At 40.1% G+C, this 21,083-nt stretch overlaps 1 protein-coding gene across 1 annotated transcript in view; it reads left to right on the top strand.

Moving 5' to 3' along the window:
• The window catches only part of LOC146381613 (protocadherin-15-like), a 221,206-nt gene extending 205,860 nt beyond the window's left edge, over positions 1-15,346 (top strand). Inside the window, exons 35-39 of the mRNA XM_084937707.1 lie at positions 1,800-1,821; positions 2,453-2,491; positions 2,713-2,786; positions 9,988-10,117; positions 12,240-15,346. Of these exons, the coding sequence (XP_084793833.1) occupies positions 1,800-1,821; positions 2,453-2,491; positions 2,713-2,786; positions 9,988-10,117; positions 12,240-13,865 (1,891 nt within the window). The 3' untranslated portion in view covers positions 13,866-15,346. The remainder of the gene's footprint in view (positions 1-1,799; positions 1,822-2,452; positions 2,492-2,712; positions 2,787-9,987; positions 10,118-12,239) is intronic.
• Positions 15,347-21,083: the final 5,737 nt, after the last annotated feature.

Raw genomic sequence — 21,083 nt, 5'->3', positions numbered from 1 at the left:
AAAGTTACATAAAAAAGGATATCACTATGGTTGAGCTAGTCGATAATTAGCTTAACTTAGCACAGGGAAACAGCTAGCAAACACATGTGGTGCAGCACCCCAGAGTGAACGCTAATCTACCTCTTTAGTTGCTCACCTCTTCCCCACATCTGGATGATTGACAAGACCAGTGTTGGGAAGGTTACTTTTAAAATGTATTCCACTACAGATTACAGAATACATGCCCCAAAATGTAGTTTGTAATGTATTCCATTAAATTACTCAGTGTGAGCAACGTAATCTGAATACTTTGGATTACTTGGATATATTGCCATGCTTTTTACAACTACATGAATGTACTATTGCTGTGTGATTTATTACTTTTACTGAAGGCTACTCGCCACCGAGCTAACATTGTTAGCTGGCGTTGGCTGAGGTTAGTTCATTGACTGCTTTCAGAACTGCACATGATTATTTGCAGCTAGCAGGTTGTTAATGCTATCCATCAAGTCTAACAGTCTGCAGTCTATGATAGCTCAGTGTAGTAGCCTTCAGTAATAGTAATAAATCAAACAGCAATAGTACATCAAAGTTACTGAAGTGTCACATAACTCAGGTAGCTACCACAACTAAAACAAGGTAGTTGCAGTAGGTTAGCGTTAGTTTTTTTTTTTTTTTTTTAAAGAACTTACTTCCAGATGTTTCTTTTGGTTGGAGGTGGAGTCTTTTGACTCTGAGAGCAGCTTGTTTGCTGGCAAACAGATTTTGCATTGAAGACTTCTCAGACTTCTCCCATTCCTTTCTTATTTAAATAAGAAGTGGTGTCGGAATTTCCAAGTAACATATGCATTCCTGCCCCGGCTCTGTTGTGTTGGCTTCGGGTCCATTGTGTAGCTGACAGCACCAACATTAACAGGACGCTTACATTAGAGCCTCTTATTTCGTGTTTTGTTTGGGTTTCCAGCAATGTGTTGATTTACCAAAATTAGAGAAGGGATATCCTAACTTATGAAACAGGAAAAGACAGTCGTGTAATCCATTTATTTCAACAAAGTAACTGTATTCTAATTTTCCCCTTTTAAAATGGTAACTGTATCATATTTTGTATTTTAAATACGTAATGTCGGTATATGTATTCCGTCACTCCCCAACACTGCCCAAGACTTTTAAGGTGATATTTTGTGGACTTGCGAGACAAAACCTGAGCTTTTTGGAAGGTTTGGGTCCTGTTACATCTGGCACAAAGCTAACACAGCGTTTCATAAAAAGAACATCACACCAACTGCTAAACTAGTTGAAATTTACACATTTACTGAAATATGATTTTATTACTTCTTCGGTTAATATTGACATACACCATTAACAGTATTCTCAACAGCAGAATGAGTTCAAATGAGTTGCAAATGAGATGTGAAATTGCATTCGTAAATCTCTAATCACAATATTTACAAAGATACAACAACAATAGACGTGGATGACACAAAGGCTTCAATTTCATTTGGCTGTGTTTCTCTTTCTCTCTTACAAAATCGTCGTCCATTATCCATTTTTCTCAACGTACACAAAATCCCATACAATCACTTAGACGCATCTCATCTTCTTGCTTCCTTCCTGGAAACTGGGTTAATTTACACTCACTGTGAAATATTTCCAGTAAGCCCCTTCTATTTTTTTTATTACTTAAACATTTCCTTTACAGGAATAAAAGATTCTCATCAAAGCACTGACATGTATGTTAAGACAGAGCTATAGCCCAGGCAGTGTGTTTTCTTGGTAATATTAGGCTAGCGGTCTCACTTTTGCTCTCTTTGATCTTGTAGGCGTGGATATGGACAACATGAGGTAGGTGTCTTGGGTGTGCATGCTGTCGTTGCATGTCTGCACGCTTTCACTTACATTTATGCCTTGGTTTGCTTTCCATCTTCTTTTCTGTTTGATGCTATCAAGAAGAAAGAGCATTTACAGTACACAGTGCATGTAACTGGCTTTATAAAATATAATTTCAAAAGGCCACTACAGTACATGAAAATATTGAAGTTAAATATATGTTTAAAAACTTTACCCACTCTTTTAAGATTCCAAAAAGTTGGCTCTTTAGACATCCTGGACATTTCTGCCACGTCCCCATTGTTAAATACATGTCATCGGTCTAGCTTTCCTATAAAGAGTCATCCAGTCACTTGTGCAGTGCATGCATTTTCAAACTCAATTTCAGCTTAAATTGAGTTCAGAAGTTATATCCGCTGCTTGATAAAACTTCATTCCCATGTTCCTACAATCTGACAGATAACATCAAATGAAAGCATATACACACATTGGATCCTGAGCTTTCTAGAGAAAATGAATGGCAGGGCGTCAGCTATCGATTTTATGTTTCTAATATAGATGTACACATTTCTGAGGGACAGCACTGAAATACTTCCATTTTGCTTGTTTTTTATTTCCATTCACCACTTTTCTGTCCCTCTGGTAGACGCAACAGCTTCTCCGACCTTCTCTGCTCCGACCTGAGGTACTCAGTCTCTCTCTTGTTTCAGTACTTATTTAATCCCTATGGGCGTCTGTCTGTTGGAGTATGGGTTTGTGGAAGTTTTAATGCAGTCAAAGTCATCACTATGAGTGTGTATGTATGTGTAGTCATGTCCTATAAAATTATCTGTTTGTGTGTGTGTGTGTGTGTGTGTGTGTGTGTGTGTGTGGGAAGCTTCTAACAAAGATCTGTCAATCTAACAGGAACTATCAATGGAATCTGGCATCGATCCTGGCCATGACTACTACACACAGGATTATTACAACTATGACCACGGGTTAGTACGTCGCCGCACATCAAATTGTACTTCTTTGTTATACCCAGCTTGTTTTTGCACGTGTCCTTTATCGTTTTGGTGTTTTCTTTCCATGTAAATTTTGTCAGGCTTTGAAAACGTTCATATTAGCTCTAAAGTCAGGAACAATGAACCAGAGAATATCAAATTTAAAATAATGCAGTTAGCAAAAGAAAAGCTATTTAGAGCTAATCTTTCTTTTCCATGCTTTATTTTTCAACAATAGACAGGACGTACAAAAGACATTGAACAATAACAGGGAAAGAAATACATAAATATTAAAATATGTGTGTGCATGTTGCATGTTTTAGGGTGGTGCTGTACGACTTCACTTTCAATAGCTGATATTAGTGAGTGAGAGTAAAATAAATGGAATCACAAGTAAACAAATGCAGAACAAGAGAAGAGGAAAGAGCAACAAAAAAACACAAATCAATCAAGTTAGTTACACAGTAAAGGTTTGTGTGTGAAAGACTTAAACTATCTCTTATTTTTATATTTTGCTGGGAAAATCAAGTGCTTTCCAGATGGTGGCTCCAAATCTGACAATATTTTCCGCATTTATAATTCTATCAGTTTTGAAAACATCCCCACCACCAGCCAAAATGCAGCTCTAAACTATAACAGAGTCTCCATCATCAACATGTTGATGATGAACTGAACCAGAAATTTGGATTCATCTCTTTATCAGACCTGTTGCCACTGATTTTGAGTCCAGTTATTGTGTAATTTGGTTCTTTCCCTTCCTTAAGAATGGCTTCTTGACAGCCAACCTTCCACTGAGACCATTTCTGATGAGGCTTCAGTGAATAGTAGATGGATCAGCTGAAGGGCCAGATGCATTTTTTAGGTCCTGTGCTAGTTTTTTCATTTTTATTAAGGACAGAACTTCATAAAATTTTTAAGGATTCACTGCACACTGCCAAAATATGCCACGTTTTCAAATAATAGCTCTTCGGGAAACATATTGTCGGTGCAAAAATTTGAACAAATGGTGTGTTTTTGTTACTAATTACAAACCTAAAGATTTAAAATCAGTTCTTTGGTAAGTTGTCTGTTATGTATAGACATAACACTGGCTCATCCCTTTGGGTCAGTGCTTTTTTATGCTTTAATGATCAAGGTTAAGTGTCTTTACGCACAAAAATCAGACGAGAGTAGCATGGCAGATCTTTACTTTGATTACACAAACATTATGTAGCAGTGGGTAATTGATAATAGGTATTGATTTGCAAATAACTGGACGTGAATAACTTATAATATTATACTTAAGTATATCCCTAACTTGGCAGCTCGTTCTCTTACTCTTAACAATATTTTAATGAAGAAGAGTGCGCGTCCACCTTATAACTCATTCACCATATGTGACTATGTGTGGTCAATACAAACAATGACAGTAAGAAACATAGTTTTAAATAGCTCTATATAGCATTATTATAACTGACCTTCAGATCAATGTATTGACCTAGAAGGAGAGGTCAGAGGTCAGATGTTACATGATGTTTTAAATCTTTATACAGTACTTTCTATGTGTTAGCATGCCACACTTGTAAGAATGACAATTTCTAAGTTTTAAACTTTTTTTCAGACTACTAACTGATTAAGTTGACCTTGAAGATCTTGGTGGATATAAGCCAGTTTTTTAATAAATTTTAAATTATTAACTTGACCTCACTCAAAATTAATTAAAATTAATTTAAAAAAAAACAAATTTCTAGCATTTTTGGACAGTTGTGTCAAAATGTCTCAACCAGTCATCAAGCAGTGTTGTTACTCAGAAAAGTAATCTATTACACATTACTTTTTACTTGTTTTAAAGAAATTACTTATTTTACATATTTACTATAGCAAGTTAGTTTTTAATCTTATATATTTTCTTATATAAATTCTGTATCTAATTAGACACATGGAAGATCTTTTTAGTAGTAGTCTATTTAAAGTTTACCACAAATCTGATATCAGAGGTGATGAAAAACAGCCTTCAGATAACATCACAGAAAAATATTGTGGTTACTCTGATTCTGCTGTGTGGAGTGTGACGAGACATTACAGTCATGTTCATCTCTGCCTCTCTCACCCGTTGAAAATCAAGCTTTGGCTCTTTGGTTGGGCTTGGGTTAAAATCAGCTTATGCATCATTGTGAGTCTGGGGGTGTCTGGCTGCTAGCTTTGTGTTAGCGTCACAGATTGTATTACAAAAAAAGAATGTATTTTGCTTTCGATGTGTTTGCAGCAGTGGCTTATCGTCTCTGGAACGAACAACCCAGTTCGCGCTCTACTGGCACAATCTTATAAATTAATAGTGGCTCTCTATGCTGTAGAGTGCAAGTCTTTTAGACCATCATCCAACATAAGGTTTATGCCACAGCTTCCTAAGCATTGATTAAATACAGTTTATGTTCCTGTAATGATGAATTCAAGAGAATCCTCAAGCTTTTTAATTAACATATTTTTAATGCAAAAATAAGTATTGTTTTTATACATGAATATTCAAAGTTGCTCTTTTACAAAAAAAGCAAAAATAATAGTTAAGCACTATTTTTTTTAAAAATTACAGTTGTTTAATTAAAATTAGTTTTAATGCTTGAAAGTCCAGTGTGTCGGTTCAAATTGGGGTGTAAAAAAACGTTTTAGTTCCATGAATTCAATAATTTTTTGATTTAAATATGTTTTTGAAAGATATGAAATGCTTTCTTTTTCTTGTTTTTATGACAGGTGTAATACATTTTTTAAGTCCTGTATATTGGTCTAAACTTCTTCTTTTTTTAATGTTACATAACTGCTTGGATGTATTTTACATGGTTACAAACATAAATTGCCACAAACCCTCTAAAAGCTGCATATCTAGGTTCATTCACTAACTGCAGAATTAACACAAATTGGTGCTCTAAAAATTAACGGTAACAAGACCCACGAAGTAGCACGGCGTAATCACGAACAAAAAGGAGTTATTGAAGAGTTCATGTTTCTCACAAAAGGTTTGTGTTGATATATAATCAGAAATAATCGAACATAATGCAACGACCTTTAAAATTAGCTTATACAGATAAAATTCCCGGTGTTATTTCCATGATCATGATTGTAACCACGCGGCCAGTTTCAATGTTGAACTTGCAAATACATCATTTAATTCATTAAAAAAACATTCAGTTGGTCTCATGTTTTAACAGCAGTCATTCATAGCAGCGTGAACAGAACTGTAGCAGCGGATTTCTTTCAGCTCTTATCTTTACCTGGCACTTTACTGTTTGTGGTGTTACAGAGCAATGCAGCATTTACCAACAGTGATACACAGCGGAGAAAAAAAAGTCTCCAGGAAATGAATGCGGGCAACTCTGCTATGTTCCATCTCCAACCTTTGACCGCTAGCACTGATAGGAAGGGTCCCTTACAACATATTTCCTCCTGCGTGAGTCTGGACCTCACTGTGTTCGCTTTATCCAGCTGAGTGTCATGTTAGCCACGTGGCAGCGGCTTTGACATCAAGCTGATTGCATCAGTCACACAGTGTGTTGGCTACTGTGAAATGTTGACACCGGCGACCTGCCTCATACTACGCCGCTCCTGTATTCTTCAAACTACAGGAAGTCAGGAGATTTCAGAAAAGTGATTTTGTTCAGTGTGTGTTTTGGGTTCCTTGAAGGTAAAAAGAACACAGTTTATAAAAAACGCACACTTTAGTGTGTGTGTGTGTGCGTGTGTGTGTCTGTGTTATTCACACACAGAGCTTGCCATCTGTGATGCATTGTGTAATTTTTATAATTTTAGCTGCAGACTCCAGAGAACTTGATTTTCTACACCCACCTACGCACACTCATAAACGCACAGTGGAAGAACACACACACACACAAATTCTCTTACGGCAAGCACGTTCATTCACTCGCACTTACAATCACTCAGATGCTCTCTTGCTCGTTCTTGCACACACGTGCATAGCATACGCGTACACACATACAGCTAATTCTCTCTGCCTAGCTTTGCAATACTGTAGCAGCTAATCAGGCAGCCAGCCGTGGAAGCAGACAATAGGCCAGATGCTGGTGGCTTAGAGCAACATCCACAAACTCGTGTCTGACTCTGTACGCACACTGGATCAGAAAATCAGACTTTGTGACCCTGTGGGACTAAGATCTAATCACTTTGTTTCGTTCACTTGCAAATAAATGGCGTAAACAGTGTGCGCCAGCAAATACCGAACCAGTTCTCAGGCTTTGGATAACATTTCTCATTCCTGATTTTTGTTTTTCCACAAAATCCTTTTTTATTTTTATTTTTACAGTATACACTTCCAAAAGCCTGGTTGGCAACCTTTTGACCTTTGCTTTGAACTTTCTTGAAACTATCAGGCCAAAATGGGATTTTCTCTGCATGTGGGAATGTAGCCATCTGCTGCTGGCATGATTCTGATTGGATTTACACAGATGCAGAATATAAACTGGAACCATTTGTTGCACAGGTCTAATGTTTTGATGCTGTGTTGAAAAAAAGAAAAAGGAAAACAACAAAAACAACAAACTGAGCCAAATTCATGTTGCCCTCTAGTCAAGAGTGAAATACTCAATCCATAAATGCTACAGAGCAATAAGGGATTAAATCTCACTTTTCCAAAACTGTCATTGGTGTGGGTGTTGAGCAGTGTGACTGCCGTGGAGCTGATAGGAGCTCGGTTAGGGCACCCACATAAAAAGAAATGTGAGGACAATAGAAAATGTGGAAAGATTAGCTGAATGAGAGCAGGAAAAACAAATGGATTAGCTGAAGTCATGTCCAGCTTATTTTAGGTGCACGTTGTATCAAAGTGACAGCTCAACCCTAAAATCATATTCACATTGTGATCTAGTCTGTCCACCGAGTGTGGTTTAGGTGTGAATTACCCGGTTTGACTGAGATCTTGAACACAACAGAACTGTCCTCACCTCATGGAAACGTTCTGTATTTTTAAATCATGATCCATTTACTTTATTGTAGGAACTGTTTTCTTTCCATCTCTACATCCAATCTAAAGAAGCAGCAAGCCCAATAATGTTTCCATGCTGTCAGAGTAAATGGACCTCGTCAGGGGAAGATACAATGGCAGAAAAATCACCCTTTAAACTCTTTAATGCTCTTCGCAGAGTTCTGACATACCTTCAAGTTTGAACCAAGCCTGGAAAAAATAAGATATGCAACATAACACAAGTGTAAAGTACATGGAAAGCTTTTATACACTTGTTTATAGCATCCTACGTTCTAACGCTATAGCATTTAGAGACCCACTGACAGTTACATGAACAGGTTTAAGTCTCCATACTATACAGGCAATCGGTTAAAGTTAAATCAAGTAATCAGGTTGTGATTAAAGTGCAGACTTTCAGCTTTAATTCAAGGGGTCTATCGAAAATATTTAATTAACTGCTTAAGAATTACAGCCATTTTTGTAAGTTCTGGGATGAAATTACATCGTTTTAATTGAAGGATTTTTTTTTATTAATTTAAAAATTCTTTGCAGTCAATGACTACCCAAGGTCAAGAATCCACGGACATCTCTGCAACTACCACTCAGACCAAACCTTTAACATACTTCATTCTTTTTCACATTGTAAAGGTGGTGATTGGCTATGCCATGTCTTGCTATTGTCTGGCAGGCTTTAGCTTCATGTGGTTGTAAGTGAAGAACCAACACTTCTGTGCATTAAAAATTGATTTCATAATCCTTTAGTAAGGGAGAGCCCAGTTCCAAATACATTTTAACTGCCTATTAAGAAACTGAGTCCTCCATATCAATATGGATCTCAACAAATTTCAACAAACATGTCCAAAATATGATGACAACTATCATTTTTTTTTCAGTTAGTGAACACGTACAGCCTGCAGTAATACCTGTGTACAAATGAGATCACACACTGACTCATCATTTACCATTTGGAGATCCACCAGTGACCCAGTTTGGTTCATTTAGGTTCTGACACATAGCTACAAAAATACTATGAAGCGCTGGCAGTGACTGATGTTGGTATCTTGATGCTGCAGAAGACATTTCTCTGACTCATGTGACTACTGCCCCCTAGTGGCCACAGGAGGCAGGGGGGTGGAGTGATAAAGGATGAAACGATTGAAGGGAAGACAAGAGTTGAAGACAGAGGGGAAAGTAGGGGGAAAGACTCCTCAGATGAAAGAAGGAGACTTGCCTTTGAGTAATATGTTTGTGTGAACACTTCTGTTTGAGTCTGCAGTTTAATAATTAAAATCCTATCATTGAGAGAAAGAGAACAGTTAAGATACACTACCTTAGCATTCAGGGGCCATACTGTTAGGCTTATAAATGTGACATTTTCTTTGTATTACCCAACCTTTCTCCTCTGACCCCCCTCCATTTTTCACTCATTCTTTCTTCTTTCCCTTTTATCTCTTAAAACACCTCTACCTCCTTCTTCTCTCCCCCTCACCCATCTGTCACCCACGTGCCTTTTCCATTTGTTTATTACTTTGCTACTTAATGTAATGGGAGGGCGACTTCTCACCGGTTGACTGTAAGCAGAATGATTACACAGGGCAACATTTCTGCACAGCTCTCTAAATGAAGCCAAAGGACTTGGAGCACATTTGTTACTTTAATCACACTGGGACATATTGTTTTCAGAATGGCATTTGAAAAGATGTGCTTTTTGACCCACTGGCTCCCTGAGTTGCTTGCTGCAGGGCACGGAGCCTAAGTAGTGATACACAACACGTTTTTTTCGGTCGATGGAGTCAGGCAGCGCTCCCGGCAACAGGCAACAAAGAGAGACAAAAGGGGGAAAATCGATTGCAGTGTTTTCTGCTAACAAAATGTCTCCTGGCAACAAAATGCTCCTTTTGTGATTAAGGCAGCTTTGCCTAGGAAAGTCATTAGACGCCGCTTATCATTGGCATGAGCCACAGTGTGGCCCTATGTGTTATCACTGTAAGTGTCTGCGAATAAGCACTAGCCAAGTTCATCAGTTTTGTCTGTAAGCAGCTTTCTCTCCTATCTTTACTTCTGATTGGCTGAAGCTGCACAGTGGATTCTGTTTGCTTATTAATATAGCCAACAATAAAAAAGAAGCCTCCAAATAATAACTTAAAACTCAGTATAGGCTCAACTTGCTCTGCATATGTGCTTATTGGTTGTAGCTTACGTGTAACATCCTGGTATTTTCCCCCCTCCCTCTGGTTTTTTATCCAGGTACGACCTTCCTCAGTACGGCAGCCGCAGGAAGCTGATCTCGCCCTCTGGCCTCTATGATGAATATGGAGAAGTCGTTGTTGACGATGACGGCAGCTACTACTACAGCCCACAGGAGTCTGATGGAGAGGTAAATGCAGGAAAATATAAAATTAGAATACAAAGGGAAACGCTGGAGAGCAGATTATACAGGCTGGTAACAGAGTCCGTAATATTTTCACGATATTCTCAAAAACCAGAGAATAATGAACCTACAGTTACACAGTTAGTTGGTGTAACTGTAGAGAATTGGTTAAAGGAATAGTTCAACACTTTGAGAAATGCTATACACTAGTGTGCTAAAGTGCAGTACTGCAATACTTAGATCTTCTTTGGACATTGGCTGCTTTTTTACTCATGTTCAGTCCAGTGTTTGTATCTGATGATTTTCAGAGTAAGAGTTTGTTAACATAAATCATTCGAGCATAAATAATACACCTAACTCAAGGGATGAACTGGTGTAGTGTCCACACAGAACTTAGCAACAAGCTCGTTTTAAATAGCATATTTCGCTTCTTTGTTACTATCAGTCTGTTGCACAATCACATTTTCTTTGGTTTCCTCTGCCAAAAATGCCCAAATTACCCAGTTTTGTAGGCATAAACTAGTCATTTTGCACCAACAGTGTGATTCCCAAAGAGCTAAAATGTCTCAAAGGAACGGTGCCTGTCAAGAAGCCATTATTATGTAAGAAAATTGGGAGAAAAGCTTGAAGTAAATTTTCCAAGAACTAGATTGACAATTAGTGGCAACAGGACTTTTGGAGTGATGAATCCAAATTTGAAACTTTAGTTAAAGTTCTGGCTATTTGACCCTAAAATTAGATGATAGAAGAGGGAGCCAGGGAGGAGAGGAGAAAGCTACAACAGCGAGCGTCTACAGTCATCTGTAAAACACCGTGGAGGTTCTGTCATGGTTTGCGGGTGCATTTCAGCCAGTGTTGTTGGGCAGTGGTCCCCAACCCCTGGGCCAGGGACCATTACGGGTCCGTGAGTCGTTTGGTACCAGGCCATGAGAGTCGAGGCTCGGGTGTGAAATTTATGGTTTTCAGGGGTTTTATTGTTAACTCGGTTTCCCTGGGTCTTTTCCCGCGTTGTAGTTGTGTGTCTTATTTTGAAAGAAATATTTGTGTGACCATAGCGACCAGAGAGCATTAAGGGGGAGATGTGGCGCATTTCAGGAGGACGCTGCTAATAAAGTTACACAATTACACGGTGAATTTGTGTTTAGTATTATATTTACAATATACCACAGTTTTTCTCTTGGTTATATTTTTTATTTAGGTGTATTTATCCACCACACCTTAAAAGCCGGTCCTTGAAAATATTGTCTGACATTAAACCGGTCCGTGGCGCAAAAAAAGGCTGGGGACCGCTGGTGTTGGAGATCTTGTCAAAACAGAAAGTCAGAAAAGTCAGATTTAGATCCACTATTGAAATACCATTTGGAAGGATTTCTGATTGGCAGTAACTTCAATTTTCTGTAGTGCAGCCAGTGCAATAAAAGTCATGGACTGGCCTCCCTAGAGCCTGGACCCTAACATTACAGACTCTGTGTGGGATCGTCGTGACAGAGAACAGAACAAAGGGCAGCCAACATCCAAAGAAGAGCTTTGAAATATCCTCGACACAGCCTGGAGAACTATTCCTGAAGAAATAAGTTATAATAAAGCCTAAGAGAGTTCAGGCTGAAGAATAAAGGTGTTCATACCACATATTGACTCTTAAGATCATTAGAATCCCTCGTATTCCTGCATATGTTTGCACATGCAATAAATCAGCGCATCAGAAATGAAGGGTGGCTCAAGATTTACAGTGACTGAAAGCAGAAAGATTGAAACTGGAGGAATTAGCTAGAAAGAAAAACACTGTACAGCATTATCCTAAAAAGGAACCCTAATTCAGGCTCTTCTCATCTCAGATGGCAATGTGTGTTTGCCCATATTTGCGAGCGCTAAAAGTAACGCAGATTAGGCCTGTATGTGGATGCTATTTGGGATCTGTCTGTTAATCCTAAATGTTCAGCTATCCTTTTAAGGTTGCAGTACATCCTTTTTATTTTTGTTACAATGTACTACATAATGGAATGTGTTCATTTTATGTGACTATTCATATTGAAAGCGTGCTGTAAAGTTAATATGTAGTGGTTGCTCTTTATGGTCAAATGTTAGTGTAATCTAACTTGTTTTTGGACTAATGTCATCATTGCACCAGGTGAGGAGAAAAGTTCAAGGAGACAAATTAGCTCCACACCCTTCCCACCTTCAGACTCAACCTATTCCAGCCCTGAGAAAGACCCACGGACACGTGAGAACTGAGGATGACAAAAAACAAGAAGGCAGTACAACTGCTAACACTAAACCTAAGAGCTTGAGCGTGGCTACCAGGTTGCAGGCTTTGATGCGAGTGAGTACGACGCTGTCCTCTGCAGGGAAAAAGTCTGGACAGCCTCCTGCCATTCACCCTCCGTGGAACAAAGCCAGAATTGGACCGATAGAGGAGGGAGGCAGAGGAAGAGAAAAAGTGGAGGGAAAAGCGGGAGGAGTGAGAATTGGGTTTGAGAATGGGGGAGCAGGGAAGAGGGAAAATAAAAGGGTAGGCAGAGATGAAGCAGTAGAAATAAGGAGGGAGAGGGGAGGAAGAGAAGAAGTAGAAACATGGGGGAGAAACAACAGAGGTGGCGGCTCAAACAATGCAGTTGGAGAAGGAGGAGGAGGAGGCATCAGGCCAGAGCACAGGGGACGGCTCCCTGGACTGTTGTCCTCTGGCCAGTCTTTCAGCCGGGATGGCAGCATGGTCATAGATGGGAGTTATTTCCAGATGTCCACTGAAGCAAGCAAACCCCCAGCAATGGAACAAAAGCTGAGCGGGGCCCTCAGTCTTATCTCCCTAGCCAGAAGGCTCCAGGGACCAGCCAGGGTGGGAGGTGGACAGTGGAGCAACGGCGAAAGCTGGGACACAGGGAAGATGTATGGCTCCATGGGAGATATGAGCGTTTCTGCTTTAGTGTCTAAGGGAGCCACAGGAGAGGAGGGGAGGAGGTGGGAGTTCGGAGAGCCGAACAGCTCCATTGAGGGATGGTGGAGAAAAGAACAAAGATTTTGCGGCGGTGTTCAAAGTGATTCGGAAACAGGAAGTGGCAGCAAAGAGTCTCTGTCGGAATTCAGTTTCTCAGACGCAAGCAGCCACACGTTGCGTGTCCCGGCAGAAACAGACGAGGCCGAGTATGACACAGAAACAGAAAAAACTGAGTCCGACTCAGGAAACGGAAAGGAAGAGGAAAGCCAAGATGAGCTGGGAGAGTGGTCTGAGTCTGAGACGGAAGATGAGAGGAAAAAAATGAGTAGAAAACCGGCAAAAAGACACATTAGTGATAGTTCTGTGAGCAGCAACAGCAGGAGTCATAAAAGCAGAAGCAGTAGAGGGAGCTTTAGAAGGGAACGCAGCAGCAGACGGCGAGACAGGAGCGCCAAAGAGACTGATAGAAACAGCAGCAGGGACTCGGAAAGTTCTAGACATTCGCGTTCAACCGTTTCTAGTTCCAGGCCCAAAACTTCCAGACGGCCTTCACGTGAAGCAACAGAGCCAGAGAGTGAAGAAGAGAGCGAGGAATCTGAAGAAGAGGTAAAAAGTGCTGGATTGGGAAAGCCGTCAACGAGCAGGCAAGCTTCCAGTCACACCCAGTCAGACATCAGCTCAGGCCCGACAGACAGCTCGGACGACTTGTCACCAATCATGGAGGACAGCGAAGAGGACGAGGAGGAGAAAAGCAGCGATCACGATGGGGAAGAAGGCGAAGATCCCAAAGATGAAGAAGAGGGGGATTTGGGAGTCAGCTGAGCCGAGATTAAATTCTTTGCCACTCAGTAAGGTCTGGGGTGAAAATGCTTGGATTGAGAGTGAAGTCATTACCTGAGTGGAATTTATAACTTTAATCTCTCTCTTTTTTGTGTTTTCTTGTTTGGCGTGATTTACATCCACTGTAATTTAAAGTGTCGGCGTGTCCTCTGCTGCCCTCTCTGACTGTCTCTCTTCTTTTTTTTTTCTTTCTTTCTTTGGCTTGTAACTTTAATCCCCCTTTTTTTCCCCAGTCAGCCTTTCTCTCGTCTTCGTGAAGTGCTTTTCTGCTTTACATCTACAGTTTTTTCCCCCTGAGCCGACTTGTCTCGTTTTCCGATTGTGAAAGCTCCCACTTCCAGCTGATTGTTTCTCTTATGCTGCTACGGCTCAGAGATTATTTACTGACCTCTCTTTGTTGCACTTAAGGTTTACTCAAGCTTTTTTTCATTAGTCATTTCTCTTTCTTTGCTCATTCTTCTGCTAGCAGTCAGCTATTCCAGCAGCGTTTACCAGCAGGAAGAAAAGATGCTTTCTTTGTTATGGAGAACATGTACTTTCTTCTATACAATGAAGGTTCTTTAAATCTTTAAGGGTTACATGGTGTGTATGTGTGTGTGAACATGTAGCAGTGTTGACCCTGACCTACTATATTATACTTAAATAATTTAGTTTTGTGTTCTAAAAGATTACATCCAAGACCAACATGTGCTATATTTCCAAAATCATTTCCTCATTTCAGTTTCTTTCATTTAAAAAACACACAAAAAACCTCATCATTAGATGATCCAAAGGCCGGTTTGTTGAGTCACACTGCTGACATGTCTTTGTATTTGCAGTGAGTCAAAGTGTTTTTTTCATTGTTGCTCATTTTCTCACTTTAAAATGAAAAAACTTTTATTTTAACAGCAATTAAATGGAAATCTTTACAAATGACATGGAAATGTTGGGTCTTCTGACCAGAGAAGGTTTGGTATGTCTTCAGTCTGGTGTGTAGATAGCCTTATTTCCCTATAAATACATATATCAACTGAAATACAACCCCAGTTCCATAAATGTTGGGCTGTTGTGTGAAGAATTTAAAGTTGATGGCAGCAAAAGTCCCAACTTTAACCCCTTTTTTTAGTCAGAGGAGAGCAGTTTCTGGACATTTCTTGTCTGATAAGTGAAGCTAGCTGCCCAACAGTCCAGGATCTTATTTGTCATAGTTTTCCTTTATGTGCCAAATGTTTCCCGGTTGGGGAAAACTCTGAAATGCAGGGAGGCAAGTTCAGCACCTCAACTCTTACAAACCCATATTCTTGTAATAGATGCAGTATGTGGTTTAGCATTGTCTTGCTGAAATATGTAAGGCCTTCCCTTAAAAACCAACTCCATCTCAGATTTTCCTGTGTGCTCATGGGTTATTGTGATTGTTTCTTTCTGATATTTTGAGTCTTTACTAGTGCTGTTAGCGTTGATCTCGTTAAAACAACGTTAATGCCGTAACCGCATTAACGTGGCAAATCTCCGTTAGCAAGTTAATGCAGATCGCGTCAACGCGTTAGCGTGGTTAGCTTGTTAACGCATTAGCGCCGTGCAGCCCCACGCACGGGGCGATCTGCGTTAACTCGCTAACGGAGATTTGCCACGTTAATGCGGTTATGGCGTTAACGTCATTTTAACGAGATTAACGCTGACAGCACTAGTCTTTACCTTACAATATAAAGCACCTTGAGGTGATAGTTTTTGTGAATTGGCGCTATATAAACAAAATTATACTGAACTGAATTGAATTGGCAATAAAGTTGTGTGGATGGGAACATATGTTGCTCTAACCTGCATATAAGGTGCCATACCATCAAGGATGCAGGTTTTTGAACTGAGCACTGATATCAAACCGGATGGTGATAGTCCTCTTTAGTCCCAATGATGTGGTCATCCAGTCCCACTTAATCTAATCAGTTACAAGATTTTCATCTAGCTGTTCCTTTTTTGAATCACTTACATTTCCAGGCTTTTGTTGCTGTCGTTCCAACTTTTTTGAGTTGCTCCCATCAAATTCAAAGCGAGCTAATTTATGTCTCAGTTTAAACAGTTTTTTTTTTAAATTAAATTTATTTTCTGTGTTCTATTATGAATAAAACATGGGTTTATGAGATTTGGATATCACTGCATTCTGTTTTGATTTACATTTTATACAGTGTAACAACTTTTTTGGAATCAGGGTTGTGGAATTCGTCCTTTGGCCATTTCCGGCTGTGAGAGAACTCTGAATGCAATGTAACCTAAACATAAATGCTATCAATCTTCACAGTTAGTCAAATCATTTTTTATTAGTTATAGATTTTATGCAGCGTTTCTTAGGATGTCTTCCTAAAAGACTGTATTAACCCAGAAAGCCACTGTGCTGATATTGTAACACATCGTCTTCCTAGCCCATCACACAATGCTGTTCTGTCAGATACCGCTTCTGTCACAGAGAAACACACAAGGTGTCCTTTGGTGTAGCTGCCTTGATGCACTGGCAGCGGTAGCACTGGATGCTGAGAGATAACTGTCCTCTTTTAAAAAGCAACGCATAAATAAATCACAGTGTCTCTGTCAGCCAGCGGGCCATGTCCTGTTTGGAAGCTTTGTACTTTGCACTTTTTGTTTTGCTTGATTTTCACTCACCGAATAGTTCTTGCTGTTGCTTTTACCTCCTGCTTGTTTTCAGACATCGTAAACTATTTAAGTTAAAACAAGGCCGTCCTTTACAAGCGCCCATACTGTACATAATGAGTTTGGAGTGGGACCTCTCTCGGTTTTGCCCCAGTATTGCCACCGAATGCATCACAGCAGGGATGCCATTGGATACCTTGTGCTTCTCTGCAAGACACCAGCAGCTTTGACACCTTGGGAATGAGACCCAAGTGGTTGTTACAACTTGTAGTAACACCTCTGTTAGTTGTGGGAATAACTGTTTGTTAAATGGATGCTAATATCATCACCGGTAAGTCTCTGATGCTAGCAAAGGAAACTGTTTAATGTCGTGAAAGGCTTTAACCCTAGTTTGTACGCCTAAATCAAACCAAACCTTGGAAATGAAGCTTAAAATCATAAATCAAGAATACTTATGTGGGTCAAACATAGTCAGTCTTTATTTTTGAAAAAGATTAGATCATGGAGATACGCCAGCACCCTGTCAACTTTTTACACATCCTTGCAAAGTTGCTGGTGCAACTAAAAGTACTTATTTCCCAAGGGTTTGCTACAGCAGATGGGTAAACAGACTTGATTTGGTACAGTTCTTCCTGAGAAAGCCCTCCTATTTATCCAGGCTTGGGGACTGGCAGAGGAAGTACACTAGCTTTTGACACCCCCTGAGGCTGGGTTTGTATCTCCTCCTGATCTCAAACCAGAGACTTTTTGCATGTAAGGCAAATGTGTTCAATGTCGACACCACAGAGGCACTCACGGCTAGTGAGAGAAGGAAGAAGGAGTGCATTATTCTCCGAAATGCCTTTAATTTCAGTTTTAAACTTTCGATGGCCTTTTGTGAGTAGATGTGTGAACTGTGTGAAGTTCCCCAGTGCACACCACAATACATCATCAGGGTAACTACTCAGTACAGTTCACCGAAGGAGTTTTGAGGCATTATCGAAAAAGCACTTTGAGGCAGACAGCAGATGTTCAATTTTTGTGCTTTGTATCATCACTTTTACGATTCATTTCTCTTGCCTCAATGAAACTGCCAAGGTCAGCAGTTTAAAGTCACATTATTGATGTGTTTCTCTCAGCAGGGCAGCAGAAAACGTCGGGTCAAGTTGGTGTTTGACCGAGAGTACGAGACCAGCTCCACGGGTGAGGAAAGTGCACCAGAAACCCAACGTGGGCGCTTGTCCTCCACCCACAACAGCCAAGTCAACGTTAACGGGAGCATCTACGTGGCCCAGAATGGCTCCATCATCCGCACCCGACGCTCAGTAAACACCACAGGGCCCACGCAAACCACTACTACGAACAACAACCTCAAACTCCCCTCTCCTATCTTCAGCTCAAGGCTGGCAAAGCACTTTAAAAAACTAGACAAAATGGCTGCCACACTGGAAGAAAGAGTTCCCCTGAACAGCTTCAGAACGACGCCGGACGGCGGGTGCAACACACTCCGCACCTTCCAGAGCTCGGGAACGGTTGCCACCACAACAACCACGTCCTCTTTCTCCAACCCTGACAGCAAAACGCTGAATGTGTTCAACACGCGACAATCCAGCGTTTCTTCAGGGTCAACCAGCACCAGCAACGCAGGCCCGGAAAGCGTGGCGTCGAAATCGAACCTGCTCAAAGCAGCACAGGAAGGCACGGAGCAGCCCCAGAGCACAGCGGAGAGAAACGAGTCAGAAGAAGGCGAGAGAGAGTCCAAGGTAGACGGCAGTAACGACGACACGGACGGACTCGTCGTCAGAGAGCCGCTGGAGTGCCCGAGTGACAGAACGCAGTCGGACGAGGAGGAGTTATGGATGGGGCCGTGGAACAGCCTTCACATACCCATGACCAAACTCTGACTGAACGCTACGCCACTGTGCTCGTCCATTATTGCCAAGATCACTGAAACATTCAGACATGATTTCTGTTCTTTAGTTGTGGAACTAACAGGGATGCTCCAGGTCAATTGGGAGAAATCTAATTACATGATTTGCTACTCTGTTGTCTGTGATGGAAGATTCCTCACATATCAGCTAGTAGAACTTAATTTATTTTATTTACATTCAGAGAAGTGATGGAACTATATTTGAAGCAAAAACAGAACAAATTCATTGGCGTTTAATTGGTTATTTGGATTACTTATTAAATGTCACTTTTTTGTACCTTCTCCACTGAAACTGACCCGATTTCAGAGCTGCAACACCTTTAGAAAACTGGACCTAGACTGAGAGGACTTATATTTCTACTTTGATAGCAGAGGCAAAGGTGCGTGAACTTTTTAATGGCCCTTTAAGTGACTGGTGTCTGTATGGAACTGAGTGACTCATTCAGTATTACGACTACTGACGCAACTCATCTTGAATTTGCCTGACATGTTTCATTAACACATGAAGTCGTGTATTGTTCACACTTGCCTTTTTATCCTTGTAAAGTTGCTTAGCAGACTTTATCCAAATAAAATTCCAGCCATTGAAATGTGGTTTCGCTAACTTGATGATATGCTGCTAAACCCCAAGCTGCAACCTTGAAGGCTGGAAAAACAGGAGCCAAGGTTCAACTTCAACACCCTTCTTTTTAAATTGGTTGGTTTCCTGTCACGGACATGGCTTTTAAGCGTAGTCCGCAAAGTTTCAATAGAGTTGAGGCTTTGGGAAGGCTATTTCAGAAGATTAATGTTAGCCTGCTTTATTCATTCCAAAATTAGTTAAGTGTGTTTGGTATCATGGTCCTGTTGGAACAAGATTTAACTATCTAGCTGCTGATTTTTGGTGAAGTGAAGACTTTGGAGGGACTACACCTCCTTCATTGTTCCATACACCTTCTGCAGTGTACCAGTAGGACGGGCAGCAACACACCGCTGGTCCAGTGTGCTCAGGTTTGAAAACCTTTGACATATATTTGTTTCCTTGGAGCCATTCAAGGAGCAGACTTGATGAAACAGGTTTCAGATCCTCAAGATTTTCATATTAAAATATGGAATTTAATTGTATTGAAGGCCAAAAAAATCAACAATACTTTAACATTTTTGACAATTAGGTTCAATAAGCTCACAGTGGCGTTGTCTATTCTTCTCTTTGGTCTCTAAGCAAACTGCATAGGGATTAAAGCACATACTCGGTTTTCCTTAAAAGCTCCGTCTTAACTAATTTTACAAGGATTTTCATCACCGCTGTTGTACGGGCAACCGGCCTGGAAGCATTTAGGGTTTTTGGATAACCGAAATTCGGAACAGTCACTAAAACAGCATCTTTCAATAAATTAGGTAGAAGCTGTGCATGTAAAGTCAAAACCTCTGCTTTTTGCCAACAGGCACTTCAGCCTAGCTTCACCCCCTGTAGAGTGATATGTTAAATTCCCAATTTGAGATATGAAAATTACCGCCTTGTCTTGTAGTGAATACCTGTTACCTGATGTTATGGGGTTGGTGCTTTTTGGAATGTTTTTATTGGAACTTCTAAGAAACAATACATCCCACTGTGTGGTACAGCTTATTCGATACGTTCTAGCATTTTATTAGCTGAAGAGCTAATGCTTTGGTTGGCAGCATTGGGTCTGTATCCATCCTTTGTATACAGACTATGAGCATTTGGATTTGGAAACCAGACTCAAATATTTCAAAGAAGTGCAGTTGTTGCTGCAGTTGTTTTAATTTTTGACTTGAAAGCTAGTGAAAAGGACATTATGGTGATGGTAGTCTTAAGAGCAGCAGTTCCCATTTGAAGATGCACCTACAAGCTAAGCACAGCATCTCCACAACATAAAGAAAGCAGGAGAATCAAGCCAAATGAAACTGCTAGAGTTAATTTTAAGCTTGGCTAAAGCTGTCACACCGAGGGACAGTTAACGAGGTCGTGGTGGAGATTTGGGGTTCAGAGGTAGATGCAAACTCACAGCAACCTTATAGTGAGGAAAGATGATTATACGGCAACTTTAACATACTTTAAAGAGTTTTTATGATTTTATTTAAAATGACCCCTTGAAAAAAGGACATAAAATAAGAGTTCATTTTATTCTTGCTTAAACAAGATCAATATCACTTAAACACCTGTCTAATAAATATGAAAAAAAAGACAGATATGCCTCCTTCCTGCTTAGCAGCAGTAAAAAAAAAAAAGTTACAGCTCCGTCCCAAACTTGTCAATTTTACATATTTTATAAATGAATAAAAAAAAAAAAAAAGCTAATTACTGAAGTTCATGGATGCAGTTTCCAGTCTTCATGCCTTTCTCTTATTGATCTTCTCTTGCAAGAAGGCACATATTGCCAAAAATGTAAAACCAAAGCTTTAATTTCATGACCAAAAAAAAAAAGTCTACTACTTCTGCGCCATTAATAGTTAATTAAATTTCATTTAAACCGATATTGATCAGAAGATACTGAAAGAAGAGATTCCTTTTAATTATAATTCCACACTACCATAGGAAATCTACTTTACTTCGCACATGAAGCACTCTCCTTTAAAGTTGCTCACAATAAGGCTGGAGGAAACTTTTTAATTGTGAGCTGCATACAGTTTTATTTGAAGTCTTGAAAGACTGGGATCATTAAGCTCCA

The sequence above is a fragment of the Perissodus microlepis genome, chromosome 8 (genome assembly GCF_051167445.1).
Source record: "Perissodus microlepis isolate ML-2025 ecotype Zambia chromosome 8, ASM5116744v1, whole genome shotgun sequence".
NCBI classification, from domain to species: domain Eukaryota; kingdom Metazoa; phylum Chordata; class Actinopteri; order Cichliformes; family Cichlidae; genus Perissodus; species Perissodus microlepis.
This window is presented reverse-complemented; position numbering and strand designations above follow the sequence as displayed.